The 27,931-nt window shown below is 36.5% G+C and overlaps 1 protein-coding gene across 4 annotated transcripts in view; it reads left to right on the top strand.

The window, feature by feature from the left end:
- LOC123523096 (TP53-binding protein 1-like) overlaps nt 1-27,931 on the top strand; it is a 92,681-nt gene that overhangs the window by 9,905 nt on the left and 54,845 nt on the right. For all 4 annotated transcript variants that reach the window (XR_008371970.1, XM_053549340.1, XM_053549339.1 and 1 more), the window contains exons 2-13: nt 6,688-6,892; nt 10,757-10,814; nt 13,290-13,368; nt 14,209-14,258; nt 15,640-15,730; nt 16,252-16,382; nt 18,796-18,892; nt 20,113-20,299; nt 20,872-20,937; nt 24,916-25,014; nt 26,878-27,040; nt 27,402-27,854. Coding sequence is in view for 3 of the 4 variants with exons in the window: in XM_053549340.1 (XP_053405315.1) it covers nt 6,746-6,892; nt 10,757-10,814; nt 13,290-13,368; nt 14,209-14,258; nt 15,640-15,730; nt 16,252-16,382; nt 18,796-18,892; nt 20,113-20,299; nt 20,872-20,937; nt 24,916-25,014; nt 26,878-27,040; nt 27,402-27,854 (1,621 nt within the window). In the remaining variant the exon portion in view is untranslated. The remainder of the gene's footprint in view (nt 1-6,687; nt 6,893-10,756; nt 10,815-13,289; nt 13,369-14,208; nt 14,259-15,639; nt 15,731-16,251; nt 16,383-18,795; nt 18,893-20,112; nt 20,300-20,871; nt 20,938-24,915; nt 25,015-26,877; nt 27,041-27,401; nt 27,855-27,931) is intronic.

Here is a 27,931-nt window from a genome sequence, read left to right on the forward strand (position 1 = left end):
CACAGTAAGACTACGTGTCGCGCTCAAGACCCAGGTCCGTAGCTCAAAGGTCAAGGTCACACTTAGACGTTAAAAGATAGTGCATTGATGGGCGTGTCCGCTCCATATCTTTGTCATCCATGGATGGATTTTCAAATAACTTGGCATGAATGTGTACCACAGTAAGACGACGTGTCGCACGCAAGACCCAGGTCCGTAGCTCAAAGGTCAAGGTCACACTTAGACGTTAAAGGTCATTTTTCATGATAGTGCATTGATGGGCGTGTCCGGTCCATATCTTTGTCATTCATGCATGGATTTTAAAATAACTACGCATGAATGTGTGACACAGTAAGACGACGTGTCGCGCGCAAGACCCAGTTCCGTAGGTCAAAAGTCCTAAACTCTAACATCGGCCATAACTACATATCGGGGGCATGTGTCATCCTATGGAGACAGCTCTTGTTTAAAATCTTCGTTTTCCTAACAGTAAAATGTAGATACGGGTAAGGCTAAGGGGATGACAACTATAAAATATCAGATCATAAAATAAGTCATCGCGATAAGCCAAATGAGTAAGGCTAGTTTCGGATCAGCATGAAGGTACAGCTTAAAGTACCTAACCCTTTCTTTCTTTTTCCATTAATGACTTCGGTTAAGACTGATCATTACGTCATGCAGGTGGCAATTTAAGCAGTCAGAAAAGTTGATAAAACAACTACCCAAATAATAGGATGTTTCAGGACAGCGTGATAACTTTTGACTGTCACTGTCCCGTCACGTCCAAACTTATTCTGCATATTTCTGTTAGGAAATCCCGAATAGAAATCCGTTGGGAACATTTTCTGGTACATGTACAAAGTATTTGCAATGATGACATCTCTGATATTGAATTTATGTTGACATTAAAGGATAAACTTACCTTGCTGACATTTTATGAATGTATATTATGAATGTATATTTTGTGTTTTGTTTCTGCAATTAGTGTTATCAGCAGTCTGATGTGTACTGAAACCGGTGTCAGGGTAGATATCTTCTCACACCTGTCACTTCATACTTTCGAAGATGTAAGTCTCTTATTTCAAATTATGAGTTATATTTAACTCATTTGAAGTTTTTACATGTATATTAATGTCTAATTTATGAGAGCAAGTAAGTCTGACCAGTATTATGACTTTTTTAGAGTTTTTAATGTCTTCATTTTCCTAACAGTAAAATGCAGATATGGGTAAGGCTTAGAGGGATGACAACTAAAAAATATCAGATCATAAAATAAGTCATCCCGATAAGCCAAATGAGTAAGGCTACCCATATATAATACAATATTTAAAAAGAAATAATTTTGAAGCCAAAATCGCTCTGACAGACAAATTACATGTTTAAAACGGGTAGCTGACATAACCTGCTAAAACTATGTACAAGGCTATATTACATTATATTGACATAATGGCCTTCTTAAAAAAGTCCACTGTGCTAATGGAGACAGTTGACTCAGACAGGCCATTCCAGACTGGTATTTACCTGTGTGGTGTGAGATTTAAAAAAAACCAGACCTGTTTATATCTACAGATTGCCTGTAGTTTTTATAAATTTTTATTTAAAAATATCAACTACGATTTACCAAAACAATACTATGGAAAATTGCCTTGGAGATCGGGAAATTGGCGAATTTGCAATCAAAGCGGCGCATAAAAATCCTAAGTTGCGAAATGGAAATCTCTACATATAATTTTGTTCTAAATCGTAACCTTTTAGGATTTTGACTGGTTCGGGTAATTCACCTTCGATTCAGGTCTGCGTTTAATGTAACTGTGTGAGATAACACATGTATTAAACATTTTGACACGTGGTTGCAGTTTGCATTCAATTAGCGGATTAATTATCGGGTGAGGAATAACCACTTACTGGTTTGATTTAATTACTACTGACTAAATGATTTTATTCCTTTAATTTTCAAGAAGTAAACAAATCGGCAAAACATTAAATTGCATTTTTTTAAAGTACTTTGAAATCGAAAGTAGATCGTCTGCTTTCATGTCAAACTGCAATTTTTCATGAAATGATTTTAATAAGAGGTAATGTCACCGTAAACTTTAATATCAGATACTGCCAAATGCTGCTAAACTGTCTTCGTATCATCACTATTTGTCAGCTGGAGATTGGGGTGATGTTTAGAAAAGTGAAAATTTCAGTGTATTTTGGTTTGATTAAGGGTGCGCCATTTTATACATTCCAGTATCAAAATATTCTGAAGTGAGGTCCATGTATTCAGTCAAGAAATACACAAGTTTTCATGCAATAAATTTGTCATTTTCTACATGAAACATAAGCACCGGACTCAGTTAGTTGTCTGGAATAGATGTTTTCAAAATCTTGATTGATTAAACAACGTTCTTACTACTTTAACCTTTATGTGCGCCAGAACCCATACCGTTTACCGGACCTCTATAAAGAAGGAAAAAAATCGCCGACTTGATACGAAGGTCTCTTTTGACTGGTAAATGACCCATAATTATTGATTTGAGGTCAGTACGCCAAAAGTCCAGTGCACAGTGATCAATAGTTTCTGTTCCTTGTGCAGTTACTGAAATCCATGGTGTGCCATTTTACTATTTATAAATAGTTTTGTGATATATCCAAAATTCATTTTTAGCTCTACTATTTGGAGAATAGGGGGGCTATTCTACTTGCCCCGGCGTCAGCGTCTGCGTGACCTTTCTTGGTTAAAGTTTCTTGGCAACCTTAGTTTTTCTGTCATATCTTTGTTACTATTGCTTATATCTTACTGTATCTTCACATAAACATTGTCCGGTATACAAACAATGTATGTTTAGGGGCTGAGCCCATTATACCTAAGGTCAAGGTCACCGGGGTGTTATACTTAAAGGTTATTTTTAAGGTTAAAATTTTTCGGCAACCTTTGCTTTTCTGTCATAGCTTTATTACTATTGCTTATATCTTACTGTAACTTTACATAAACATTGTCCAGTATACAAACAAAGTATGTGCATGGGTTGGGCCCATTATACCCAAGGTCAAGGTCACCAAGGTGTTATACTTGGAATTATTTTCATGTTGAATTTTTTTGAAAGCTTCGTTTATAGACATATATTTGGTACTTTAAAAGATAATGAGGTAATGTCACCATAAACTTCGTTTATAGACATATCTTTGGTACAATAAAAGATAATGACTTGAAATTAAAGATATTTCTTTATAATCATCATCTGTATGTGTGGTTACAAACCCAATAACTCTAATTGTATTTTTGACAGAATTATGCCCCTTTTGTAAAAGTTTTTTTGCAATCTTCGCTTTCTGGATATAACTTTAATGCAATATAAGATAAATAAAGACTTGAAACTTAAAATGTATCTTTATCATCATCATCTGCATGTGTGGTAACAATCCTCATAACTCTGATTTGTATTTTTGACCAAATTATGCCTCTTTCATACTTAAATTTTTTAACAAACTTTGTTTTCTGGACATAACTTTGGTACTATTATAAGATAATGACTTGAACTCAAAATATATTTCTACCATCATCATCTGCATACATGTGTGGTAACAATCCAAATAACTCTAATTTGTGTTCTTGACAGAATTATGCCCCTTGGTGTATCTTCCTTTTAAAGTAGAGGTCTCTTATTGAGACATATTCATTTTAATTTCAAATCGCCGTATAGTGGAGTGCGCTGTCTTACGGACAGCTCTTGTAATGTTTTTCAAGGGTTTGAACTACAATTTATGTTAAAAAGAAATAGCTTTTGATTCTTAAATGTTAAATGTATATGCAAGGTGTTTTGTCAGATTCTTTTCATTTTACTGTTAAAAGTGTTGAAGGTAAATGAAATGAAAAAGGACAATTTACACATAAATGGTTCAATAAAATGAGTTTCTGTAGTCTGGTGTAGTAAATTTCCTTTAAATGCCTATAGATGTACACAAGTGATTACCAACTCCTATATTGGGGACATTTTAACCTTAACCACACTTTTTTTTTTCAGCTTGACTGATGTTAAATTATATAACATTTCATCTTCTGTACAGTGAACTACGCTTCAGTTGATCAAGTAGTCCCTAAATATTGCTGTAATTTCGATCAAAGATTTTTTGATCAACTGTATCAGTCTTTTCCATCTGTTACAGACGGTGTCACATCACTGTTGTCATTGTCAGTAGTCAGTGATCAGTTTCTCTTGAAAGCTTTTTAAAAGTTTTTAGTCAATAAAAATAATGTATATTGTTAAACTGATATGACTGAAATACCACCATTCCCTTATCAATGCCTTCCCTACATAACAAGGAAATAAAAAAGAAAAAGGTAAGTACCACTACTATGGTACATTTGTAATGTTACAATTGTTAAAATTAATTTGTTCATCAGAAGTTGGATTTATAGTTTTAAATTAGTTTGATTACAAGTGGAATAAAAATGTATTTAGTAGCAGGGAAAAGGTTTCTTACTAAATGTTGCCCGTTGAAAAATTAAACAGCCAAAGGGGCCGTAATAAGGAAAGAATAGTACTGTTTTTATGCCTGTTTTCAAAGTTTTTCTCATTCTGACTGTAGGTCATTTGGTTTTCAATCAATAATTAGTAGAGAATGTTTTGTCTCACAATTGACAAAACTTCAGTTTACAGTATCATTGTATATAATGAACACTCTCACTTTCAATATTTCCTTTTATTCTGCTTAAGTTTATTCTTTGTCTTTGTACATCTGTTTAATATTTAATATATCGTATCGAAATTGCACTCGCTTTGTAAGAGGTTCTCTTTAATATTTATAACTGTGTACTTATTTTCAAAAATTCTTTTCTGACATTTTAACTTTCTTAAAAGCTAAAACTTATAATTTCAATTCAAAACTGAACTCCAAACTTAAACTTCCAACTCAGATCTCCAGAACTGAACGCTTACAATCCCAAAACTAAACTTTAAACTGAACTGATCTCTCACTGACTCACAGTACCTCTCTCGCTATAACTCATGTCACACCTCACTCATTCTTTCTTCATTCACACAGCCAATCAAAATGTACCAGTATAAATGTTTTACTTGTCAGTCATAATTATGTCTCCCACCACACAGTGGTGTGGGAGACACATTGATTTACTCCAGTCTGTGTGTGTGTCTGTCTGTCTGTCTGTCTGTCACAAACCTTGTCCGCACTCTAAGTGGAACATTTCTCATCCGATCTTCACCAAACTTTTACAAAATTTGTTTGACCATAAGACCTCAGCCAAGTTCGATATCTAGCCAAATCGGTCCAGGCTCCTCGGAATTATGGCCCTTGAATTACCGGAGTATGCTCAGGTCTTGGGAGCTGAAACGGCCAATATGCTATTAATCATTAGTAGTATAGGAGTCCCTTAGGGGCACTTTATGTGTGCTCTAAATGCAAGCTTCACTAAACTTGATCAAAATCTGTTTGACTATAAGACCTAGGCCAAGCTCGATACCTACTCAAATTGGCCCAGGCACTTTGGAATTATGGCCCTTGAATTACCGAAATATGCTCAGGTCTTGGGAGCTAAATCATTAGTAGTATAGGAGTCCCTTTGGGGCACTTTATGACGTGCGCTTTGAGTGCAAGCTTCACCAAACTTGAACAAAGTGTGTTTGACTATAAGACCTCTGCCAAGCACGATATCTAGCCAAATTGGCCCAGGCACTTTGGAATTATGGCCCTTGAATTACCGAAATGGCGTTTTTACTCTAGTCAACGGCGTTTTTGCTCTTGTCCACACTCTAAGTCCAACATTTCTCATCTAATCTTCACCAAATATGAACAAAATGTGTTTGACCATAAGACCTCGGATAAGTTGGATAATGAGCCAAATCGGTCCAGGCATTTTGGAGTACTGCCCCTTGAATTGTAGTGAGTAAACAGTATATAAAGACTGACTTGCTATTTAGATGATTAGGCAGTTGTGGGAGACATTCACTTTTCGCAAAAGCAGCTCTAGTTAATACCTACTTTGCAATGTGTCCTATGATTTGTATCTGGCCAGAGATCAAAGACAATTCATATGAAAGTGTTATCTTATTTAACAGTACCATACTAATCAGCATGATATGAGCCACGCCATAAGAAAACCAACGTAGTGCATTTGCAACCAGCATGGATCCAGACCAGCCTGCTCACCCGTGCAGTCAAGTCAGGATCCATGCTGTTCACTTTCAAAGCCTATTGCAATTAGAGAAACAGTTAGCGAACAGCATGGATCCTGACCAGACTGCGTGGATTCACAGGCTGGTCTGGATCCATGCTGGTCGCAAACGCACTATGTTGGTTTTCTCATGGCGTGGCTCATATAGACTTTCTAAAATGATTTGCATATAAACACATATAAACATAAGTTTGACTACCTGGACTCGAAGGTCTGCTAATTAGTAGTAACTAGAACATCAGAGGCAATATCATATTATATAAATAAAATAATGCTGGTAGACTGGTCTGCAATTACGTACATTCAAAATTGTAAAGATTACAGACGCAATTGAAAATTTCGTTTTAATAACTTGGTCACAATATGGCTAATTTTACAGTATCAATCTAAAAAAGCTTCCGTTATTCTTTTGAAATGTGTTTGGGGCAGATAAATCATTTTTGACATGACAGTTTTGATAGCATCAGTGCTACAGTGGGTATTCATTCTAGGATTACTAAATTATATCTGAAATCTTCTTTTTTTTTCAGAATAATGTGATGAGTCACTAGGACACAGTACTTGCTAAATGTGTACAAGAGAGCCACCATGGATGATATAGAAGAACCGGGTTTCTCTGAGAACACTCAGGGACAGTCGAGCTTCATAATAGTGCCGTCCCAGGAAGAGACACAGCAGGAATCTCAAGTTGACAAACAAATGATGAAAATTCTCAAGAATCTACCTGCTTTACAAGTTGGTTTTCAGTGTTTTTTCTGTTTCGCAGTTTTTTATATGTTATAATTTTGAGTTGACACAAATGTGTTTTTAGCTCACCAGGGCACAAAGTGCTCAAGGTGAGCTATTGTGACCGGTCATTGTCCGGCATGCGTCGTCCATCAACATTTGCCTTGTGATGTCTTTATGAAACTTGGTCAGAATGTTTAATAGTCTTGATGACCTCTAGGTCAAGTTCGAAACTTGGTCATGTGGGATCAAAAACTAAGTCTGTAGGCCAGATCAAAGGAAAAGCTTGTGAACACTCTATAGGCCATGTTGTGACTCAATCTTTATGAAACTTGGTCAGAATGTTTGTCTTGATGATCTCTAGTTACAGTTTTAATCTGGGACATGTGGGGTCAAAAACTAGGTCACATGGTCAACTCAAAAGAAAAGTTTGTAAACACCCTAAATGCAACAGTTGCAACTCAATCTATATGAAACTTGGTCAGAATGTTTGTCTTGATGATCTTAAGGTTAAATTCGAAACCGGGTCATTTGGGGTCATAAACTAGGTCAGTAGGCAATATCAACTCTGGTGAGCGATATAGGGCCATTATGGCCCTCATGTTAACTATATTTTTAGCTCACCAGAGAACAAAGTGCTCAAGGTAAGCTATTGTGACTGGTCATTGTCCGGCGGCATCCATCATGCGTCAACATTTGCCTTGTGAACACTCTAGAGGCCACATTTGTGGCCTAATCTTTATGAAACTTGGTCAGAATGTTAGTCATGATGATCTCTAGGCCAAGTTCGAAACTGGGTCATGTTCAGTCAAAAACTAGGTCAGTAGGCCAGATCAAAGGAACAGCTTGTGAACACTCTAGAGGCCACATTTGTGACCAAGTCTTAATGAAACTTGGTCAGAATGTTTGTCTTGATGATCTTTAGGTCAAGTTTCAAACTGGGTCATGTGGGATCAAAAAGCAGGTCAGTAGGCCAGATCAAGGAAAAACTTGTGAACACTCTAGAGGTCACATTTGTGACCCAATCTTAATGAAACTTGGTCAGAATGTTTGTCTTGATGATCTCTAGGTCAAGTTTGAAACTGGATCATGTGGGGTCAAAAACTAGGTCAGTAGGCCAGATCAAAGAAAAAGCTTGTGAACATTCTGGAGGCCACATTTGTGACCCAATCTTTATGAAACTTGGTCAGAATGTTTGTCTTGATGATCTCTAGGTCAAGTTTGAAACTGGATCATGTGGGGTCAAAAACTAGGTCAGTAGGCCAGATCAAAGAAAAAGCTTGTGAACATTCTGGAGGCCACATTTGTGACCCAATCTTTATGAAACTTGGTCAGAATGTTTGTCTTAATGATCTCTAGGTCAGGTTCAAAACTGGGTCATGTTGGGTCAAAAACTAGGTCAGTAGGCCAGATCAAGGAAAAACTTGTGAACACTTTAGAGGCCACATTTGTGACCCAATCTTAATGAAACTTGGTCAGAATGTTTGTCTTGATGATCTCTAGGTCAAGTTTGAAAATGGATCATGTGGGGTCAAAAACTAGGACAGTAGGCCAGATCAAAGAAAAAGCTTGTGAACATTCTGGAGGCCACATTTGTGACCCAATCTTTATGAAACTTGGTCAGAATGTTTGTCTTGATGATCTCTAGGTCAGGTTCAAAACTGGGTCATGTTTGATTAAAAACTAGGTCAGTAGGCCAGATCAAAGGAAAAGCTTGAGAACACTAGAGGCCACATTTGTGACAAAATCTGTATGAAACTTGGTCAAAATGTTTGTCTTGATAATATCTAGGTCAAGTTCAAAACTGGGTCATGTGGGGTCAGAAACTAGGTCAGTAGGCCAGATCAAAGGATAAGCTTGTGAACACTCTAGAGGCGACATTTGTGACCCAATCTGTATAAAACTTGGTCAGAATGTTTGTCTTGATGATTTCTTGGTCAAGTTCAAAACTGGGACATGTGGGGTCAAAAAGTAGGTCAGTAGGCCAGATCAAAGGAAAAGCTTGTGAACACTCTAGAAGCCAATGTTTTGACTCAGTCTTTATGAAATTTGGTCAGAATGTTTGTCTTGATGATTTCTAGGTCAGGTTCGAAACTTGGACATGTGGGGTCAAAAACTAGGTCAGTAGGCTAGATCAAAGGAAGAGCTTGTGAACACTCTAGAGGCCACATTTGTGACCAATCTGTATGAAACTTGGTCAGAATGTTTGTCTTGATGATTTCAAGGTCAAGTTCGAAACTGGGTCATGTTCAGTCAAAAACTAGGTCAGTAGGCCAGATCAAAGGAAAAGCTTGTGAACGCTCTAGATGCCACATTTGTGACCTAATCTTTATGAAATTTGGTCAGAATGTTTGTCTTGATGATCTTTAGGTCAGGTTCGAAACTGGGTCATGTGGGGTCAAAAACTAGGTCAGTAGGCCAGATCAAAGGAAAAGCTTGTGAACACTCTAGAGGCCGCATTTGTGACCCAGTCTTAATGAAACTTGGTCAGAATGTTTGTCTTGATGATCTCTAGGTCAAGTTTTAATATGGGTCTTTAAGGGTCAAAAACAAGGTCGCATGGTCAAATCAAAGGAAAAGTTTGTGAACACTCTAAAGGCTACAGTTGTGACTCAATCTTTATGAAACTTGGTCAGAATGTTTGTCTTGATAATCTCTAGGTTAAATTTGAAACTGGCTCATGTGGGGTAAAAAACTAGGTCAGTAGGCCAGATCAACTCTGGTGAGCGATATATAGGCCATCATGTCCCTCTTGTTTATTTAAAAGCTGCAAGGTTGGTACTGTTCAATAGTGTTGGGAACCAGTCAAAATTTCAATTTTCATTTAGGGGTATAGAAATTGACTGATTTTTGATTAACCATGATAAACCATGATAAGTTCAATATACATCTGTATAATAGATATGTTCAGAATTGGTCCAAAACTGCTGACATTTTAGACTTTGGACAAAATGGTACCGTATAAGCAAGAGTAGTAGACCAAACTTGTATAATGTAAGATTTAGTGTATTTTGGATAACCGTCAAGGAAGTCAGAATTTGTTAATCCCCCACCACGAGTGTTGGGGGGTTATAGGAATGGTCTCCGTCCGTCCTTCCGTAACATTTTGTGTCCGCTCTGTATCTCCTAAACCCCTTGAAGGATAATCATGAAACTTGGGTCAAATGGTCATCTCATCAAGACAATATGCAGAACCCATGAGTCAGCCATGTCGGCTCAAGCTCATGGTCACAACTCAAGGTCAAAGGTTTGAGCCTTCTATTTCGTGTCCGCTCTGTCTGTATTTCCTAAATCCTTTGAAGTATAATCATGAAACTTGGGTCAAATGATCATCTCATCAAGACGATGTGCAGAACCCATGAGTCTGCCATGTTGGCTTAAGGTCAAGGTCACAACTCAAGGTCAAAGGTTTGAGCCACTATCCATAACAGCGGCAGGGGATATAGCTGTCATTCAGACTGCCTTGTTGACGTTGAAAACTGGTTGACGAACTTGACTTGTCATTAACTTTTATATCAAAAATTTGTTAGCACAGTAATTGATTTACACACCACTACCTTTGGGTTTAAGTGTGATTTGTACATGTATTACTAGTTTATGAAATATTTTACCACTTCATTACATATTGTGAAATCTTTTAATTTCGTGGGCCGAAAATGTCATGGTTTCAACCTAAATAGCAATTTCCTGGGGAGGAACTGTGGATTCTACATTTTGTTGATTAAAAAGAAAAGGAATTATATACTTCCTTGGGGATTTAATTTCGTGGAATGACACTGCCACAAACTCCATGAAAGCTAGTCCCTCACAAAATGTTTATACAGTATGAATTAATGGAGACGTTCTTGATAATTTTATATACTCTGATTTTAGAACCCGGACAAAGGTGTCCTGTCAAGTGATACGTGCACAGATGAAGAGCATGAGAAAGGTAGGAAAAGAGAATAAAAGATACATTATTGTTTCATGCTTTTCAGTTTTCTGAGATATAACTCTATCCTAATAAAACTTCAGTGAGCTAATTGTGACGGAAATATCAGCAATATATATTTATCAACATTTTGTGCTGTCAGGAAGTGATATACATTTACCCTGCTAAATATCTGAAATGGACAGGTCTATCATTCAATTTGGGCAGTACCATTTGTTATTTGAAGGGGTGTTTGCTGAAAATTTACTGACAATAGTAAACAGTGCAGCAGACCAAGATCAGCTTGCACAAATGTGAAGGCTGATCTTGATCTGCACTGTTTGCAAAGGCAGAATCACTTGCCACCAAGGCTAAAGGGCAAAGGAATGTGGGCGAAACACTGTCATGCTTTTTCATTCTATCTTTTTAGCCTGCTAAGTAAGCTTAATTGTCAGAGCATAAGAATTCTAAGTAGAAAGAGATAGGTCCAAAGCCCAGCAAGGGTATTTGTATTCCCTGATGATTGACTGAAGACAAATTGTCTAAAAGTCATTTGCCCTCCATCTTTGATTCAGGTTCTGAAATTTGTCTTTTTTAGCTCACCTGTCACAAAGTGACAAGGTGAGCTTTTGTGATTGTGCGGTGTCCGTCCTCCGTCCGTGCGTCAGTGCGTCCGTAAACTTTTGCTTGTGACCACTCTAGAGGTCACATTTTTTGTGGGATCTTTATGAAAGTTGGTCAGAATGTTCATCTTGATGATATCTAGGTCAAGTTCGAAACTGGGTCACGTGCCATCAAAAACTAGGTCAGTAGGTCTAAAAATAGAAAAACCTTGTGACCTTTCTAGAGGCTATATATTTCACAAGATCATCATGAAAATTGGTCAGAATGTTCAACTTGATGATATCTAGGTCAAGTTTGAAACTGGGTCACGTGCCTTCAAAAACTAGGTCAGTAGGTTAAATAATAGAAAAACCTTCTGACCTCTCTAGAGGCCATATTTTTCATGGGATCTGTATGAAAGATGGTCTGAATGCTCATCTTGATGATATCTAGATCAAATTCAAAAGTGGGTCACGTGCCTTCAAAAACTAGGTCAGTAGGTCAAATAATAGAATAACCTTGTGACCTCTCTAGAGGCCATATTTTTCATGGGATCTGTATGAAAGTTGGTCTGAATGTACATCTTGATGATATCTAGGTCAAGTTCAAAACAGGGTCACGTGCAGTCAAAAACTAGGTCAGTAGGTTTAAAAATAGAAAAACCTTGTGACCTCTCTAGAGGCCATACTTGTGAATGGATCTCCATAAAAATTGGTCAGAATGTTCGTCTTGATGATATCTAGGTCAAGTTCGAAAGTGGGTCACATGCCATCAAAAAGTAGGTCAGTAGGTCAAATAATGAAAAAACGTTGTGACCTCTCTAGAGGCCATATTTTTCATGGGATCTGTATGAAAGTTGGTCTGAATGTTTATCTTGATGATATATAGGTCAAGTTTGAAACTGGGTCAACTGCGATCAAAAACTAGGTCAGTAGGTCTTGAAATAGAAAAACCTTGTGACCTGTCTAGAGGCCATACCCATGAACGGATCTTCATAAAAATTGGTCAGAATGTTTACCTTGATGATATCTAGGTCAAGTTTGAAACTGGGTCACGTGCCTTAAAAATTAGGTCAGTAGGTCAAATAATAAAAAAGCCTTGTGACCTCTCTAGAGGCCATACTTTTCATGGGATCTGTATGAAAGTTGGTCTGAATGTTCATCTTGGTGATATCTAGGGCAAGTTTGAAACTGGGTCAACTTCGGTCAAAAACTAGGTCAGTAGGTCTTAAATTAGAAAAATCTTTTGACCTCTCTAGAGGCCATATTTTTCAATGGATCTTCATGAAAATTGATCTGAATGTTCACCTTGATGATATCTAGATCAGTTTCGAAACTGGGTCATGTGCGGTCAAAAACTAGGCCAGTAGGTATAAAAATTGAAAAACGTTGTGACCTTTCTAGAGGCCATATTTTTCATGAGATCTTCATGAAAATTAGTGAGAATGTTCACCTTGATGATATCTAGATAAATTTCAAAACAGGGTCACGTACCTTCGAAAACTAGGCCAATAGGTCAAATAACAGAAAAACCTTGTGACCTCTCTAGAGACCATATTTTTCAATGGATCTTCATGAAAATTGGTCAGAATTTTTATCTTGATAATATCTAGGTCAAGTTCAAAACTGAGTCACATGAGCTCAAAAACTAGGTCACTATGTCAGATAATAGAAAAAACGACGTCATACTCAAAACTGGGTCATGTGGGAAGAGGTGAGCGATTCAGGACCATCATGGTCCTCTTGTTTTTCAAGAGGTAAATATGGTACTGGTAAAGAACCTTGGAACACTGTATAATTAGGTAAAGTGACTGTCATAATTATATAACTGAAATACTGTTAAGAAAATGCCCTACACCAAAAAAAACCCAAAAACATTTCTGTTTTATTTCAGGAAAGGTGTCGGTCCTAGTTTCAGACACAGACAGTGTTCACAAGACAGATGCTAATGTGGGTCCTTCAGACTGTATAAGGTAGGTAATGGACTTGTTACAGGAGGTTTGTAAATAGTCAAAACACCTTAAATGACTTGCTATACTGTGATATTGTAAAGTTTTGTTGGTGCAGAGTTTACGATTTCGGCAAAAACAGCAATTTCAAAAGGGCATGAAATCATAAAATTATATTCTATAAAAACTGAAGTAATTAAGTCAAATGTAAAAATGGCAAAGGAATCATAATTGAGCCGCGCCACGAGAAAAACCAACATAGTGCATTTGCAATCAGCATGGATCCAGACCAGCCTGCGCATCCGTGCAGTCCGGTCAGGATCCATACTGTTCGCTAACAGTTTCTCTAATTGCAATAGGGTTTGAAAGCGAACAGTATGGATCCTGACCAGACTGCGCAGATGCGCAGGCTGGTCTGGATCCATGCTGGTCGCAAATGCACTATGTTGGTTTTCTCATGGTGCAACTCATATATACATTTCGATGACCAGAAAAGAGTGAAAATTGCAAAACCAGACTGACTTGCCAATATCTCATTATTTTTGCTGAGGTGACACTATGCATTTTTGATCTCTGCCCATAATTGATTAGAATTTGCTAAAAGTTTTCTGATGAATTTTATGGCTTTGCCAATATGGGTAAATCTACAAACTTGAGAGTTCATAACTGTGCATAAATATTGAAAGTAATATTGAATCTGTACAGGTATTTAGTATGTGAAAATTGTCCTGTTCTGAAGTCTTTCACCTGAGATGCTCTTAAAATGAAAAAAAAAAAAAAAAGAATAAAATCCTAAAAATCCTACATAGACTTTCAGTGGTACAAGTGTGAAATTGCAACCTTTCCAAACTTTTGTTCTTTCAGTGATTCTGATTCAGAGGAAGATGTCACTGTTATACAGAAGAAGCTGTCAGGTATGAACATATGGTAGAATGAACGCCATACTTATTGAGAATAAATATATTTTTAGAAAAGTGTCGAAAAAAACTTAATTACACTATATATGTGAAAAAGTAAGGCCTAAAAAAATAGGAATGTGTTATGGGTGCCAGACCAACCCTTTATTTGTTAGATTTTAAACTGTTAATGGTTCATAAGGTCTTTGTTAATGATTACCTCCCTTTATGGATGTATGAATGTTTTATATATAAGCTGGTTTCTTTAGGACTAAGAAATGATGGCTCTGGGCCTTGTTCCTAGTTCCATAACTTGTACTTACAGTTATCCAATTATGCCCAGTTTTCAATGCTGTCATTAGATTTTAATTTTTTTTATTTAAGTCTCTTCAATGTAGATCACATATCATATGTACACATACAGAAAATATCATTAATAAGAAAATACATTGCCATTCAATCAATGAATTAAAAGATTAGAGACTATGCACAATGCAAAACAAATACAATTCATCCATTAGACTGGTCTTTTTCTTGTTGATGCAACCCTGACTTTACTGAAAGAAGATAAATTAAAAGAGAAAGTCTCTACTAGATATGTTACCTTTTTAGCTCACCAGTCACAAAGTGACAAGGTGAGTTTTTGTGATTGCGCGGCGTCCGGCGTCCATCTTGATGATATCTAGGTCAAGTTTGCAACTGGGTCACGTGCGGTCAAAAACTAGGTCAGTAGGTCTAAAAACAGAAAAACCTTGTGACCTCTCTAGAGGCCATATTTGTCAATGGATCTTCATGAAATTGGTCAGAATGTTCACCTGTATGATATCTAGGTCAAGAACGAAACTGGGTCAAGTGCGGTCAAAAACTAGGTCAGTAAGTCTAAAAATAGAAAAACCTTGTGACCTCTCTAGAGGCCATACTTTTCATGAGATCTTCATGAAAATTAGTGAGAATGTTCACCTTGATAATATCTAGGTCAAATTCGAAACTTGGTCATGTGCGGTCAAAAACTAGGTCAGTAGGTCTAGAAATAGAAAAACCTTGTGACCTAACTAGAGGCCATATTTTTCAATGAATCTTCATGAAAATTGGTCAGAATGTTCACCTTGATATCTAGGCCAAGTTCAAAACTGGGTCACATGCCTTCAAAAACTAGGTAATTAGGTCAAATAATAGAAAAAACTTGTGACCTCTCTAGAGGCCATATTTTTCAGAGGATCTTCATGAAAATTGGTCAGAATTTTTATCTTGATGATATCTAGGTCAAGTTCATGTGAGCTCAAAAACTAGGTCACTATGTCAAATAATAGAAAAAACGACGTCATACTCAAAACTGGGTCATGTGGGGACAGGTGAGCGATTCAGGACCATCAAGGTCCTCTTGTTTCTCTAATACCAGGGGAGAGAACTGATGATGATTCTCAACATGAAACAGGAAATGGCAAAAACCCGGGATCTGGCAGTGGAAGTAGTCAGAGCAATGTGTCAAGGTAAATGAAGAAGTTATTGTAAATGTGTATGTTAAAAAAAGCAAGATGTTAAGTTCAAAAACACAAAGACAATTTGTTGTGTATGCCACTTTGAACCAGTGTAATTGCATTTTTTCAAACTGCAAAGGACCTGACATCTGTTTGTCATAATAAAAAGAAGAAAAAAACGACTGCAAATCTGTGGGTTGAGCCCAGCTTGGGTGGTCAAATGAGAAAACCACCTAGCTGGCTTGTTGGAGGTCTGTGGTTCTATCAAGATGCTTTTCTGTTGATGAAATCTTTTTCATAAGGGCAACTGCCATAAAAGCTGAAATGTCATCGCATGCCCTGAACCATGTCTTTTAATTTAAACCTCAAATGAAAACAAAACACAGGTTTGTCAGATATACCAGCTACTTTAAGACATGTCCTTGTGTAAATGGAAAGCTAACAAACTTTTACAACTTGTTAAGACAAGAATGCATTTTGATTTCTTTTATTTTTCTTTAATTTCTGTTACCTGAAGTGTTGCTTGTTTTCAGCTTTCAGTCTCGAAGCCGGTCTAACCTTGGAAGTTATGATCAGTGTGAGGTGTACAAAACTCAGAGAGGTCATTTGAAAGTGGACAAATTCGACCTGTTCCCAGCATCCCAAGACATATTTGAAGAAACAGGTAAACTTTGAACAAGTGTTCCTTTCTTGATTCAGTTTTAAGGTGAACTGGAACCAAGGTTTCTGGGTTAGTTCTTGGTACATATGAATGGTCTATGGTTCATCCATCTCCCATTTTTTCTTATGAACCTTTTTATAGATATTTATCAACCTTGGTCAGAATCTTACTTACATATTACATCAGATTAGGGACTCTTGTTTACAAGTTAATAAGTTCTTGAAAACTTAAATAATTTATTATAATAAATTCTCAAAGCATCAACATATGAATAGCCACCCATTCTGTGTTTGCAATCACATCTCTTTATTATATGTTGGAAATGTATATCGAAGAAAATTAATTTGTTTTACGTGTAAAATCAAAATATCTGGGATAAACCTATCCATAAGTGAGTGCCAATTCTTACATCTTTAGTCATGCTTGGTAAATATATTGCATCAGATGTTCACTTCTATCTTTAGATCTTGCACTGAAACAAACAAACTGTCCTCAATATTGATGTAATGATTGCAGTTTTTAGCTCACCTGAGCCAAAGGCTCATGGTGAGCTATTGTGACCGCTCAATGTCCGCCGTGCGGTGTGCGTCATCCGTCGCGTGTCCGTCAATATCTAAAAAAATCTTCTTCTTGAAAACCACTGGGCAGAATTACACCAAACTTCACAGGAATGATCCTTGGGTGGCCCCCTTTCAAAATTGTTCAAAGAATTGAATTCCATGCAGAACTCTGGTTGCCATGGCAACCAAAAGGAAAAACTTTAAAAATCTTCTTGTCTAAAAGCAAAGGGCCTAGGGCTTTGATATCTGGTGTGTAGCATCATCTAGTGGTCCACTACTAAACTTGTTCAAATTATTCCCCTAGGGTCAAATATGGCCCCACCCCGGGGGTCACATGGTTTATAAAGACTTATATAGGGAAAACTTTGAAAATCTTCTTGTACAAAACTGCATGGCCTAGGGCTTTGATATTTGGTATGTAGCATCATCTGGTGGTCCTCTTCCAAAATTATTCAAATTAACCCCGTAGGGTCAAATATGGCCCCATCCGGGGGGTCACATGGTTTATATAGACTTATATAGGGAAAACTTTGAAAATCTTCTTGTACTAAACCACACAGCCTAGGGCTTTGATATTTGGTATGTAGCATCATCTAGTGGTCCTCTACCAAAATTGTTCAAATTATCCCTCTAGGGTCAAATATGGCCCCGCCCTGGGAGTCCCAAGTTTTACATAGTTATATATGAAAGAAAGTTTAAAAATCTTCTTGTCTGAAACCACAACACTTAGACCTCTGATATTTGGTTTGTAGCATTGTCTTATGGTCCTCAACCAAAATTCTTCAAATTGTACCCCTGGGGTGAAAAGAGGCCCTGCCCTGGGGGTCCTAAGTTTTATATAGACTTATATAGGAAAAAATTTGAAAACTCTTCTTGTCTGAAACCATACGACCTATGCTTTTGATATTTGTATGATGCATTGTCTAGTAGTCCTCTACCAAAATTGTTCAAATTATTCCCCTGGGGTTAAAAGAGGCCCTGCCCTGGGGTCACTTAGTTACTATGTGAGTTATATAGGAAAAAATACTTAAAAAATCATTTGATCCTATTTCCAAGACTGTTTAGTTATAATTACCTGATGACACCAAGTTATATGATGTCACTTGACTGTGACCTTGACCTACTGACCTACTTTCTTGTTTTTTAAGATACAGCCTTGAAATTTTGATGACATACACAGTTTTGCACACCAATCATAAAACTGAATTTCATTGACCATGAATGTGACCTACTGACCTTCTTAATATTTTATCATCAGTTTGATCTTTGAAACATGTAGCTCATATTACTCAGTTGAGCGATCCAGGGTCATCATGACCCTCTTGTTTAAGTTAATATGGTCACAGTGGTGCAAGTATATCATTCCTTTTCAAACCTTGCTTCTTTATTTAAAAAGAAATAGTACAGAATCCAGAGAATAGTCAAGCATTGCTGTCCTCCGACAGCTCTTGTTTTTCTTGCCATATAAAAAATGAACTGGCTTCATTCTGGCTCTGGCACATGCAGTTTATCTCTACACATATGCACACTAAACATAACTAGTTCTCTGAAGAAGTTCACATTAAAAAAGAAAGCAGCAACAAAAGAAAGCAAACACACACACACACACACACACACAAAAGATGTAGCTGTTAAATTCGAGGTATTGTCGTCACTTGATCGTCGGCATTGGTTAAATTTTTTAGTTAGGTCCTCCTTTTCTCAAAGGAACTAACACTTACACCCTTCTTATTCTGGGGCGTCAAAATAATTTTTATCTCAATCCTACAAAATAGGATTTCAGTTCAGGAAAATGACGTCCTTGATTTGGTTGATGAAACAGTAGGCTCCTAATTCACTGTCTTTGATATTTATAGGAGATCAACAAAGCCCGTCAACGCCATCCGAGCACCTTGGTAGTCTACATCTCTCACAGAAACCAATGTTAGTGCCAGAAAGTGTTGAAGAAACAATGTAAGTGAAGTAAACAATACTGCCTGTATATAATAGAGATAGACCCTAAAACTTTCAAGAACAGAAAGACATTAAATAAAATGTTGAAATTGATTTCTAAGTCCTTCAGATACTGTAAAATTGTATAATTTTGTGAGCATGAAATTTCGTGGTTTTGGTCAAAACAACAATTTTGTGGGGATATGTATTCATGGATTTCAACTTTTGAACATAAAATGAATGGGAATTTTACTTGTTCGTTGGGATTAAATTTCGTGGATTGACTCAACCACGAAATCCACGAAAATTAGTCCCCAACGAAAATTAATGATTTCACAGTAACCAGAAATGATTTTACAAATTTTAAATTTAAAAAAGCTTTGTATATATTAATAACTGTAGTTTTGATTTTAAAGTTATGATCCGCAAAGAATTACAATGCTTGCATTTGGCAAGAACTTGCAAGTAGAGATATCTGTTACCGTAGTTTACATCTTTTGCAATTACACAATTTGAGTGGAAAATTATAACTGATCTAGACTAAGTGTCATATTTTTATTTGGTTATATTTGTATGTGTTTGATTTACCCTTAAAAACTGCTTCTGGTATATTGTTGCCTTAACAAGCCAATAATAAAATGAAATAACACTTAATACTTTATGATATTGGTATGAAATACATCAGTGTTTCACCTGCGTAGAGACTGTGTACATGAATGTAATGTATGTTATACCGAAATAGAAATTACAATAGAATATGGCAATTTTTTTAAACTGTAAATTGAGGAATCTTGTAGATCTTATTAAGTAATAAACCTTGTTTATACTGTGAAATTACTAATATATGTTGCTGGGGTGGGGGGGGGAGCTAAATTTCATGGACTTCCTGTATCAGTCCATGAAATTAAATGACAACAAACAAGCAAAATAGCTTTTCTTTTATCTTTATAGTGGAAACCCATGAATTTATATCCCAGTAAAGTAGTTGTTTTGGTCAAAACCACGAAAGTTTATACCCATGTAATTAAGTTATTTCACAGTTATGGATATGAAGAGAGATAACTTGTACTGCAAAAACCTTAACTTTGGTAATGCTAACAATACAGTCATGTGGACCAGAAAGTAAAAAAAAAAACGTTATGTTTACATAGCAGCTTTAAAGTAGTTTTGGTTTTTAGCTAGGTTATTTCAGGCACTTGTGAGAAAATAATACACCTTGATACTTTCCCTACTTACTTCAGAAATGAGATTCCTCCATCACCTGGTGTGTATGGTTCCACTCCTATCATAATTCCAAGTTCACCTACACAGGAAACAGGGAACCAGAGTATACAGGAAGCTGGGGACCAGAACATAGAGAACTCAGATGAAGGAAACCAGACTGTGTTTGATATTAATGCTGCTGACACCTTGACTAGTCAACCCCAGGTCAGATACTTGCCCACAGTTTGGGTGATATTTTTCAACATGTTCATTTTCACCAAGTTTGGCATAGAATGTATATATGACACTGAAAAATGATAAAGTGAAAAAAAGTTAGATATTGGTAAAAATGCAAGAAGGCTGTTAATTTTTTGCATTGTTTAAAAAGCGTTGCAAAGGTTTACTACTTTCTGTTCAATACTAGTCACTTTCAGAGTACTCATTTTTTAATGACTTTTGAGAGGTATTATTTTTCATCTAAAATGTGAAGGTTAGTCCTTTTAAGCAATACAAAGTAATGAAACCAGTGTAGAAGTAGTATTGACAACAAGAGGTCTCTGTGGCCAAGTGGTTAAGGCAGCTGATTTGCCCCTTTAAAGCTTACCTATGTGGGTTCGAGCTTCACATGGGGCATAAAAGGTCTTACTCATCCAGCAGAAATGGGAAAGTCGCAGTTAGACCTAAAATTGTGTCAGTGTAACTTAAACCCCAACAAAAACAAAAATGAAACTAAAATAAAATCTTAACATTTACACTAACACATATCCTGTATTTATTTATTTATTTATTTATAACAGGATGACTGTCTACGGGATGGTTCAAGTGAAGGCAGTGGAAAAGATAAACAGACAGACACATCACAGGTAATTACTGCTTTATTAATAGGTAAGAAGAATATTGAGCATCCTAACATCAACATACAGTAAAATAGTGGATGCAGGTTTACCTCAGCACTACATTAATTTCGTTATATATTTTTGTCCATGCCTGCAGGTTTACCCCAGTGATGTATTCACTATGTATTTCAGGCAGTGGCTGCAGGTTTACCCCAGTAATGTATTCACTATATATTTCAGGCAATGGCTGCAGGTTTGTCGCCAGTAATGTATTACTTCACTATATATTTCAGGCTATGGCTGCAGGTTTGCCCAAAGTAATGTATTACTTCACTATATATATCAGGCTATGGCTGTAGGTTTGTCCCCAGTAATGTATTACTTCACTATATATTTCAGGCTATGGCTGCAGGTTTGTTGCCAGTAATGTATTACTTCACTATATATTTCAGGCAATGGCTGCAAGTTTCTCGCCAGTAATGTATTACTTCACTATATATTTCAGGCTATGGCTGCAGGTTTGCCCAAAGTAATGTATTACTTCACTATATATTTCAGGCAATGGCTGCAAGTTTCTCGCCAGTAATGTATTACTTCACTATATATTTCAGGCTATGGCTGCAGGTTTGCCCAAAGTAATGTATTACTTCACTATATATTAGGGATGGCAACGAATAGCAATTTTGGTATTCGAATATTCGGTCAGCCTTCCGAACGAATATTCGAATATTCGGTCATCAAATGATCACCAAATCAACTCAAAATCTTATGAATTTATCGTACCCTTAGCAGCGCTCTGCATTAGTTCTACTTTCGTTTACACCGGAAATAATTTAGACATTGACGAATTAAGACTGACTTATCGTTCTCATCGCTTGTTCATCTTTTTGAATATAAAATATTTGTTATTTGCCTCCATTTACATATAATCTATATAGGTTTTACTTATTTTTACATGTTTTTACAGAGATGTAGCCCTCCCGTAAGTAAGGTTCTCTCCACACATATTACACGTAGCCGACTTCTTATCGGATGATCGCGTGAAATACTTTAAAAAGACAGGCGGCATAGCTTGCATTTTGACAGCAGATTCACATAATACAGATAGATAGATAGATACCTTTTATTCCTCCATTATTGAAGAGCATAACATATTTACAGTATGACAACAACAAACATATAAACAAAGACAAAAATAAACAAGATAATATTAAGCATTTAAACACATACATGTAATAAATGAGTATTCTTAAATAACATGCTATTAAAATGCTTAGATAGCGAGATATCGTACATCAGGAAAAGAGTGTACGCTCAGCAATTACATTTCACTGTTAATGCAAATCTAAAGCTAAATTGGAAGAGAAGTCTTTATTATGAAATAGTGTTATCCATTATTAATGCTTATTACTGTGCGATTTCAATTCATTGATAAATAGAATATCAACAATTTTATAAGCAAAATTAAATTAATATATATCCTGGGTTGTACACAATGTATGAAAGAATGTGCCCGGTCTTGCGATTAAAATTGAAAGGAAAAAAAAAAAATATGCAAAACTCCGGAACAGAATCCAAATATAGGGACAAAACAGTTGTTTTATCAATCAGACCAAAATATAGATAGTCTAGGAATCAAAAACGAAAGTGCTAGACCACCGGCAATGTGGAGATTGATTCAATAAAAAAGTCTATATTCAATATTCATAATTAAACAGATCAGAATTGTTTCTTGGTCACGTGATAAACACATACAGTGTTTAAATAAAAAAGAGGCATATAACAAATTGTAGTCATAGTTTGCGAATGGAGAAACATGTTGTTCTATAATAACTGCACGACATGATAATCATAGATTATACGTTGTTGATATTTTACAAGTTGTACAGAACAATACAACCCACTGACAAACATTTTACAAATATCTTATACATGCATTAAGACTAACCACTAAAGACATTTGCAAACAGTCATAAATAGATAACAATATTGGCCGAGGTATACAACTGATATGTGAATTGAATAAAATGTAAAATGAACCGTATGTACCACATATGCGGAAGTGCCAAGCCGCCAAGAGAGGGTCGCATCAGACCATCTTCATGGCAGCACACTCTGTGTTGCGCAATGAGCAACACACGAGTGCCCCCTACCCCACGGCGGTGTCCACCGCAGGTGTAGGTTTCCCATGGTTGACAAAAGCAATTAAACAAATGACTTAAATGCAAAATATACATATTTCTTTTTTAAACATTATTGACAAAATGAACATGTAACTTCATAATTCGAACTTGGATCAGTAGAGCTTTTTGAAATTCAAAACATAAAATATATATTATATATATTATAGGCATGTATTATCTAGATGCGGAAACTATTTTCAGTCGTGAATATAACTCAGCCGACCAATGCGTTAATGCTCACAAAGTCGAAACTAAACGACTTTTATTTACCAAGTAAAACGAGTGTATACATAATAACATATTACGAGCGTAAAAGATATGACCTCACGAGATGCTGTAGACAACACAAATCTCGAGATTCACAAACTCCAAACTTTCCAAAATTCAATTCAAGTAACGTTACCTCTTATATTACATTAATGCCAATGAGACGGACGGCATAGCACTCAAGAGTATATTTTCGATTAAACGGGATGTAAAATTAAGACTGTGGGGGTGGGGGAGTCTTATAAAAGATATATTTTGCTTAACTTTACCCTCTGTATGATTATTGAGTAGATTGTACTATTTTTTCCACACGAAATGCATTTATTATCAAGAGGAATCCGTTTTACATAAAAATAATATTCATTACATTTGACTTGTTTACAACACTTTTCGGCATTTTTCTTTACTGAAATACATCTTGAATCGACTTTGATTGAAATCCGAGTCATTAGTTCAAGTGCTTTCTGATGATTTTTAATAATATGCGGTTCGCACCTACCAAAAACAAGGCGACTTGTAACAGATTTACATCAGTTGGGGACTAATAAAATTTCTAAAGGTAAGCAATTAGCGGTACTTACTACAGGGTGCGATGTCATCAACATAGCGATGTACAATATCGGCACGCTAATAATGAAATATACGAAGTGACACGTCTGACAGCGACGGAAGCCATTTTCGCGCGTATTTACCATGAAAGCGAATTTTGGTAAATTAGATAAACGAACATACTGGTTCTTGCATTTGGTTTTTATTTATTTATTATGATTTTATTTTTTTCCGAATATTCGAATAGTGTAACAGTATTCGAATATTCGTGTCATGAACGAATATTCGAATATTCGTTGCCATCCCTACTATATATTTCAGGCTATGGCTGTAGGTTTGTCCCCAGTAATGTATTACTTCACTATGTATTTCAGGCTATGGCTGCAGGTTTGTTGCCAGTAATGTATTACTTTACTATATATTTCAGACTATGGCTGCAGGTTTGCCCAAAGTAATGTATTACTTCACTATATATTTCAGGCTATGGCTGTGGGTTTGCCCCTCAGTAATGTATTATTTCACTATATATTTCAGGCAATGGCTGCAGGTTTGCCCCAGTAATGTATTACTTCACTATATATTTCAGGCTATGGCTGCAGGTTCGTTGCCAGTAATGTATTACTTTACTATATATTTCAAGCTATGGCTGCAGGTTTGTTGCCAATAATGCATTACTTCACTATATATTTAAGGCTATGGCTGCAGGTTTGTTGCCAGTAATGTATTACTTCATAATATATTTCAGGCAAAGGCTGCGGGTTTGCCCCCAGTAATGTATTACTTCAGTATATGTTTCAGGCAATGGTTGCAGGTTTGTCGCCAGTTATGTATTACTTCACTATATATTTCAGGCAATGACCGCAGGTTTATCCCAGTAACATAATACTTTACTATATATTCAGGCCATGGCAGCAGGTTTGCCCCATTAATGTATTGCTTCACAATATATTTCAGGCAATGGCTGCAGGTTTACCCCAGTAATGTATTACTTCACTATATTTTTCAGGCAATCGCAGCAGGTTTACCTGAGCATCCAGGAGAAGATGGAATGTCAGAATCTGTACGATTAAATCTCTCTGAAGGCACTCTGAATACTGAGAACAAGGTAGTACTTTCATGTACATTTATTGCTTCTGTATTTTTAGCTCGACTTTTCGAAGAAAAAGTAGAGCTATTGCACTCGCCCCGGCGTCGGCGTCGCCATTGGTTAAAGTTTTTGATAAAGTCAAATATCTCTATTACTATCAATGCTATTGACTTGAAACTTAAAATAGTTATTTACTATCAAAGTTTACACCAGGAGAAACAATCCCCATAACTCTGATTTGAATTTTGACAGAATTATGTCCCTTTTTAACTTAGAATTTTTGGTTAAAATTTTTGATAAAGTCAAATATCTCTGTTACTATTAAAGCTTTTGACTTGAAACTCAAAATAGTTATTTACAATCAAAGTCTGCATCAGGAGACACAATTCCCATAACTCTGATTTGAATTTTGACAGAGTTATGTCCCTTTTTAACTTGGATTTTTTTTACTGGCAAAGCTCTAATTCAGAGTCAAGCACAGAGAAAAGTCGAGCGTGCTGTCTTACGGACAGCTCTTGTTGTTATGACACCTACTTATGGGCTTGTTAAGTAAGGGGATGTATCTAATTATTAAAACTTTAACATGTCTTGACATGACAAGAAAGGAATTTTGCTAAAAATTGTAATTCCTAGAATTATTGTCCTTCCTTATTATGCCCCCCTTCAAAGAAGGAGGGGTATATTGTTTTGCAGATGTCGGTCGTCAGTCGGAATGTAGACCAATCCGTTTCCGGATGATAACTCAAGAACGCTTGGGCCTAGGATCATGAAAGTTAATAGGAAGGTTGGTCATCACCAGCAGATGACCCCTGTTAATTTTGAGGTCAGTATGTCAAAGGTCAAAGTCACAGTGACCCTGAACAGTTAAACGGTTTCCGGATGATAACTCAAGAACGCTTAGGCCTAGGGTCATGAAATTTGATAGGGAGGTTTGTCATGACCCGCAGATGACCCCTATTGATTTTGAGGTCAGTATGTCAAAGGTCAAGGTCACAGTGACCAGGAACAGTAAAATGGTTTTTGGGTAAAAAGTCAAGAACACTTGGGCCTAGTGTCAGGAAAATTGATAGAGAGGTTGGTCATGACCAGCAGATGACACCTTTTGATTTTGAGGTCATTAGGTCAAAGGTCAAGGTCACATTGGCCAGGAACAGTTTAACGGTTTCTGATTTTCTTGTCCAAAACCACAGGTCCTAGGCTTTGATATTTGGTATGTAACAAAATCTAGTTGTCCTTTACCAAGATTATTCAGATTATTTCCCTTGGGTCAAATATGGCCCCACCAAGGGGGTCATATGGTTTATATAGACTTATATAGGAAAAAAACTTTGAAAAACCTCTTGTCCAAAACCACAGGGCCTAGGGCTTTGATATTTTGTATATGACATCGCCTAGTGGTCCTCTACTAAGATTATTCAAATTATTACCCTAGGGTCAAATATGTCCCCACCCTGGGGGTAGAAAATCTTCTTGTCTAAACCACAAAGACTAGGGCTTTGATATTTGTAATGTAGCATCATCTAGTGGTTTTCTACCAAGTTTGTTCAAATTATCCCGCTTGGGTCAAATATGGCCCTGCCCAGGGGGTCACATGTTTCATATAGATTTATATAGGGAAAAACTTAGAATCTCCATGTCCATAAACTACATCATTCAAATTTGGACCACATGTATAGTTTTGAGTGGCAAGATGAACCTTGACATGAGTTGACCTTGATCTTGACCTAGTGACCTACTTTCACATTTCTGTAGCTACAGCCTTCAAATTTGGACCACATGCATAGGTTTGTGTACCGAAACAAACTTTATAATAGATTTCAGGGACGAGAATAAAAATGTTGTTTGATTGAAGGAAACACATTTAAACTGTTAATATTACAGGTTAGTCACAAGAAAAATCCTGAAACTCGGCAACAAAGACCAGAACGAGGTTTACGCCCTCTTCTATCGTCACAGAAACTGCAGGTTGCTGAGAGTTGCGGCAGTGAGAGGGAAGTTATTGTGATACCCAGTGGGTCTGGTTCCCTCATCTCACAGAAAGAAGGTTTGTACTTGTATTATAACATAGAAGAAATTGTATACTTTGAAATCATTTAATTTGTGGGCACAGAATTCCTTTGTTTTGCCAAAACTGCTGTTTTGTGTGGATGTCCTGACCTCTACAAAATCTAGATAACGTTATTGGCATAGAGAACCAGTTATCCAGTTTTAAGCTGAGATGACGATATGAACAGATGGATTTCAGCTTTTGAACATGAAATGAATGGAAGTTTTACTTATTTGTTGGGACTTACGTAAAACGATTAAAATATGTAATATTCTAATCAAATATAACAATAATTTTTACTTGGAATTTTCATGTCATAAAAATTGTTTTATCCATTTTTAAAAATATTCATTTTCAGCTGAAGAGTCTGATAATTTCTTGTTACGATTGACCCCATCAGAAACTAGTACTACCCAGGGTCAAAGGTCACAGATAGCAGCTGGGAGAGAAAGCCATCAGTTTTTGGATGAAGAGACCAGAAAAACAAAAAATTCTCAAAACAATTCAGCATTTGAAACGAAAAGAGAAGGGTCACAGGACTCAAGGTCACAAGACAGAGGTCACAGAAAAGAAGGGTCACAGAACTCAAGGTCGCAAGACAGAGGTCACAGAAAAGAAGGGTCACAGGACTCAAGGTCGCAAGACAGAGGTCACAGAAAAGAAGGGTCACAAGACTCAAGGTCACGAGATAGACTTCCAAGTTCAGGGAGTGGGTCAGGATCACAGAATAAGAAGAAATCAAAAATAGATAAACAGATTGAAAGTATGAATGACAACCCTTTGATAGAATGGAGAAATGAAAGTGATACTGGTAAATACATGTATATTGTAGTAATTATTTTAAAGACATTTTGTAGACTTTTTAGCTCACCCCGAGCATAAAGTTAC

Source organism: Mercenaria mercenaria, chromosome 8, assembly GCF_021730395.1.
Source record: "Mercenaria mercenaria strain notata chromosome 8, MADL_Memer_1, whole genome shotgun sequence".
Taxonomy (NCBI): Eukaryota; Metazoa; Mollusca; class Bivalvia; order Venerida; family Veneridae; genus Mercenaria; species Mercenaria mercenaria.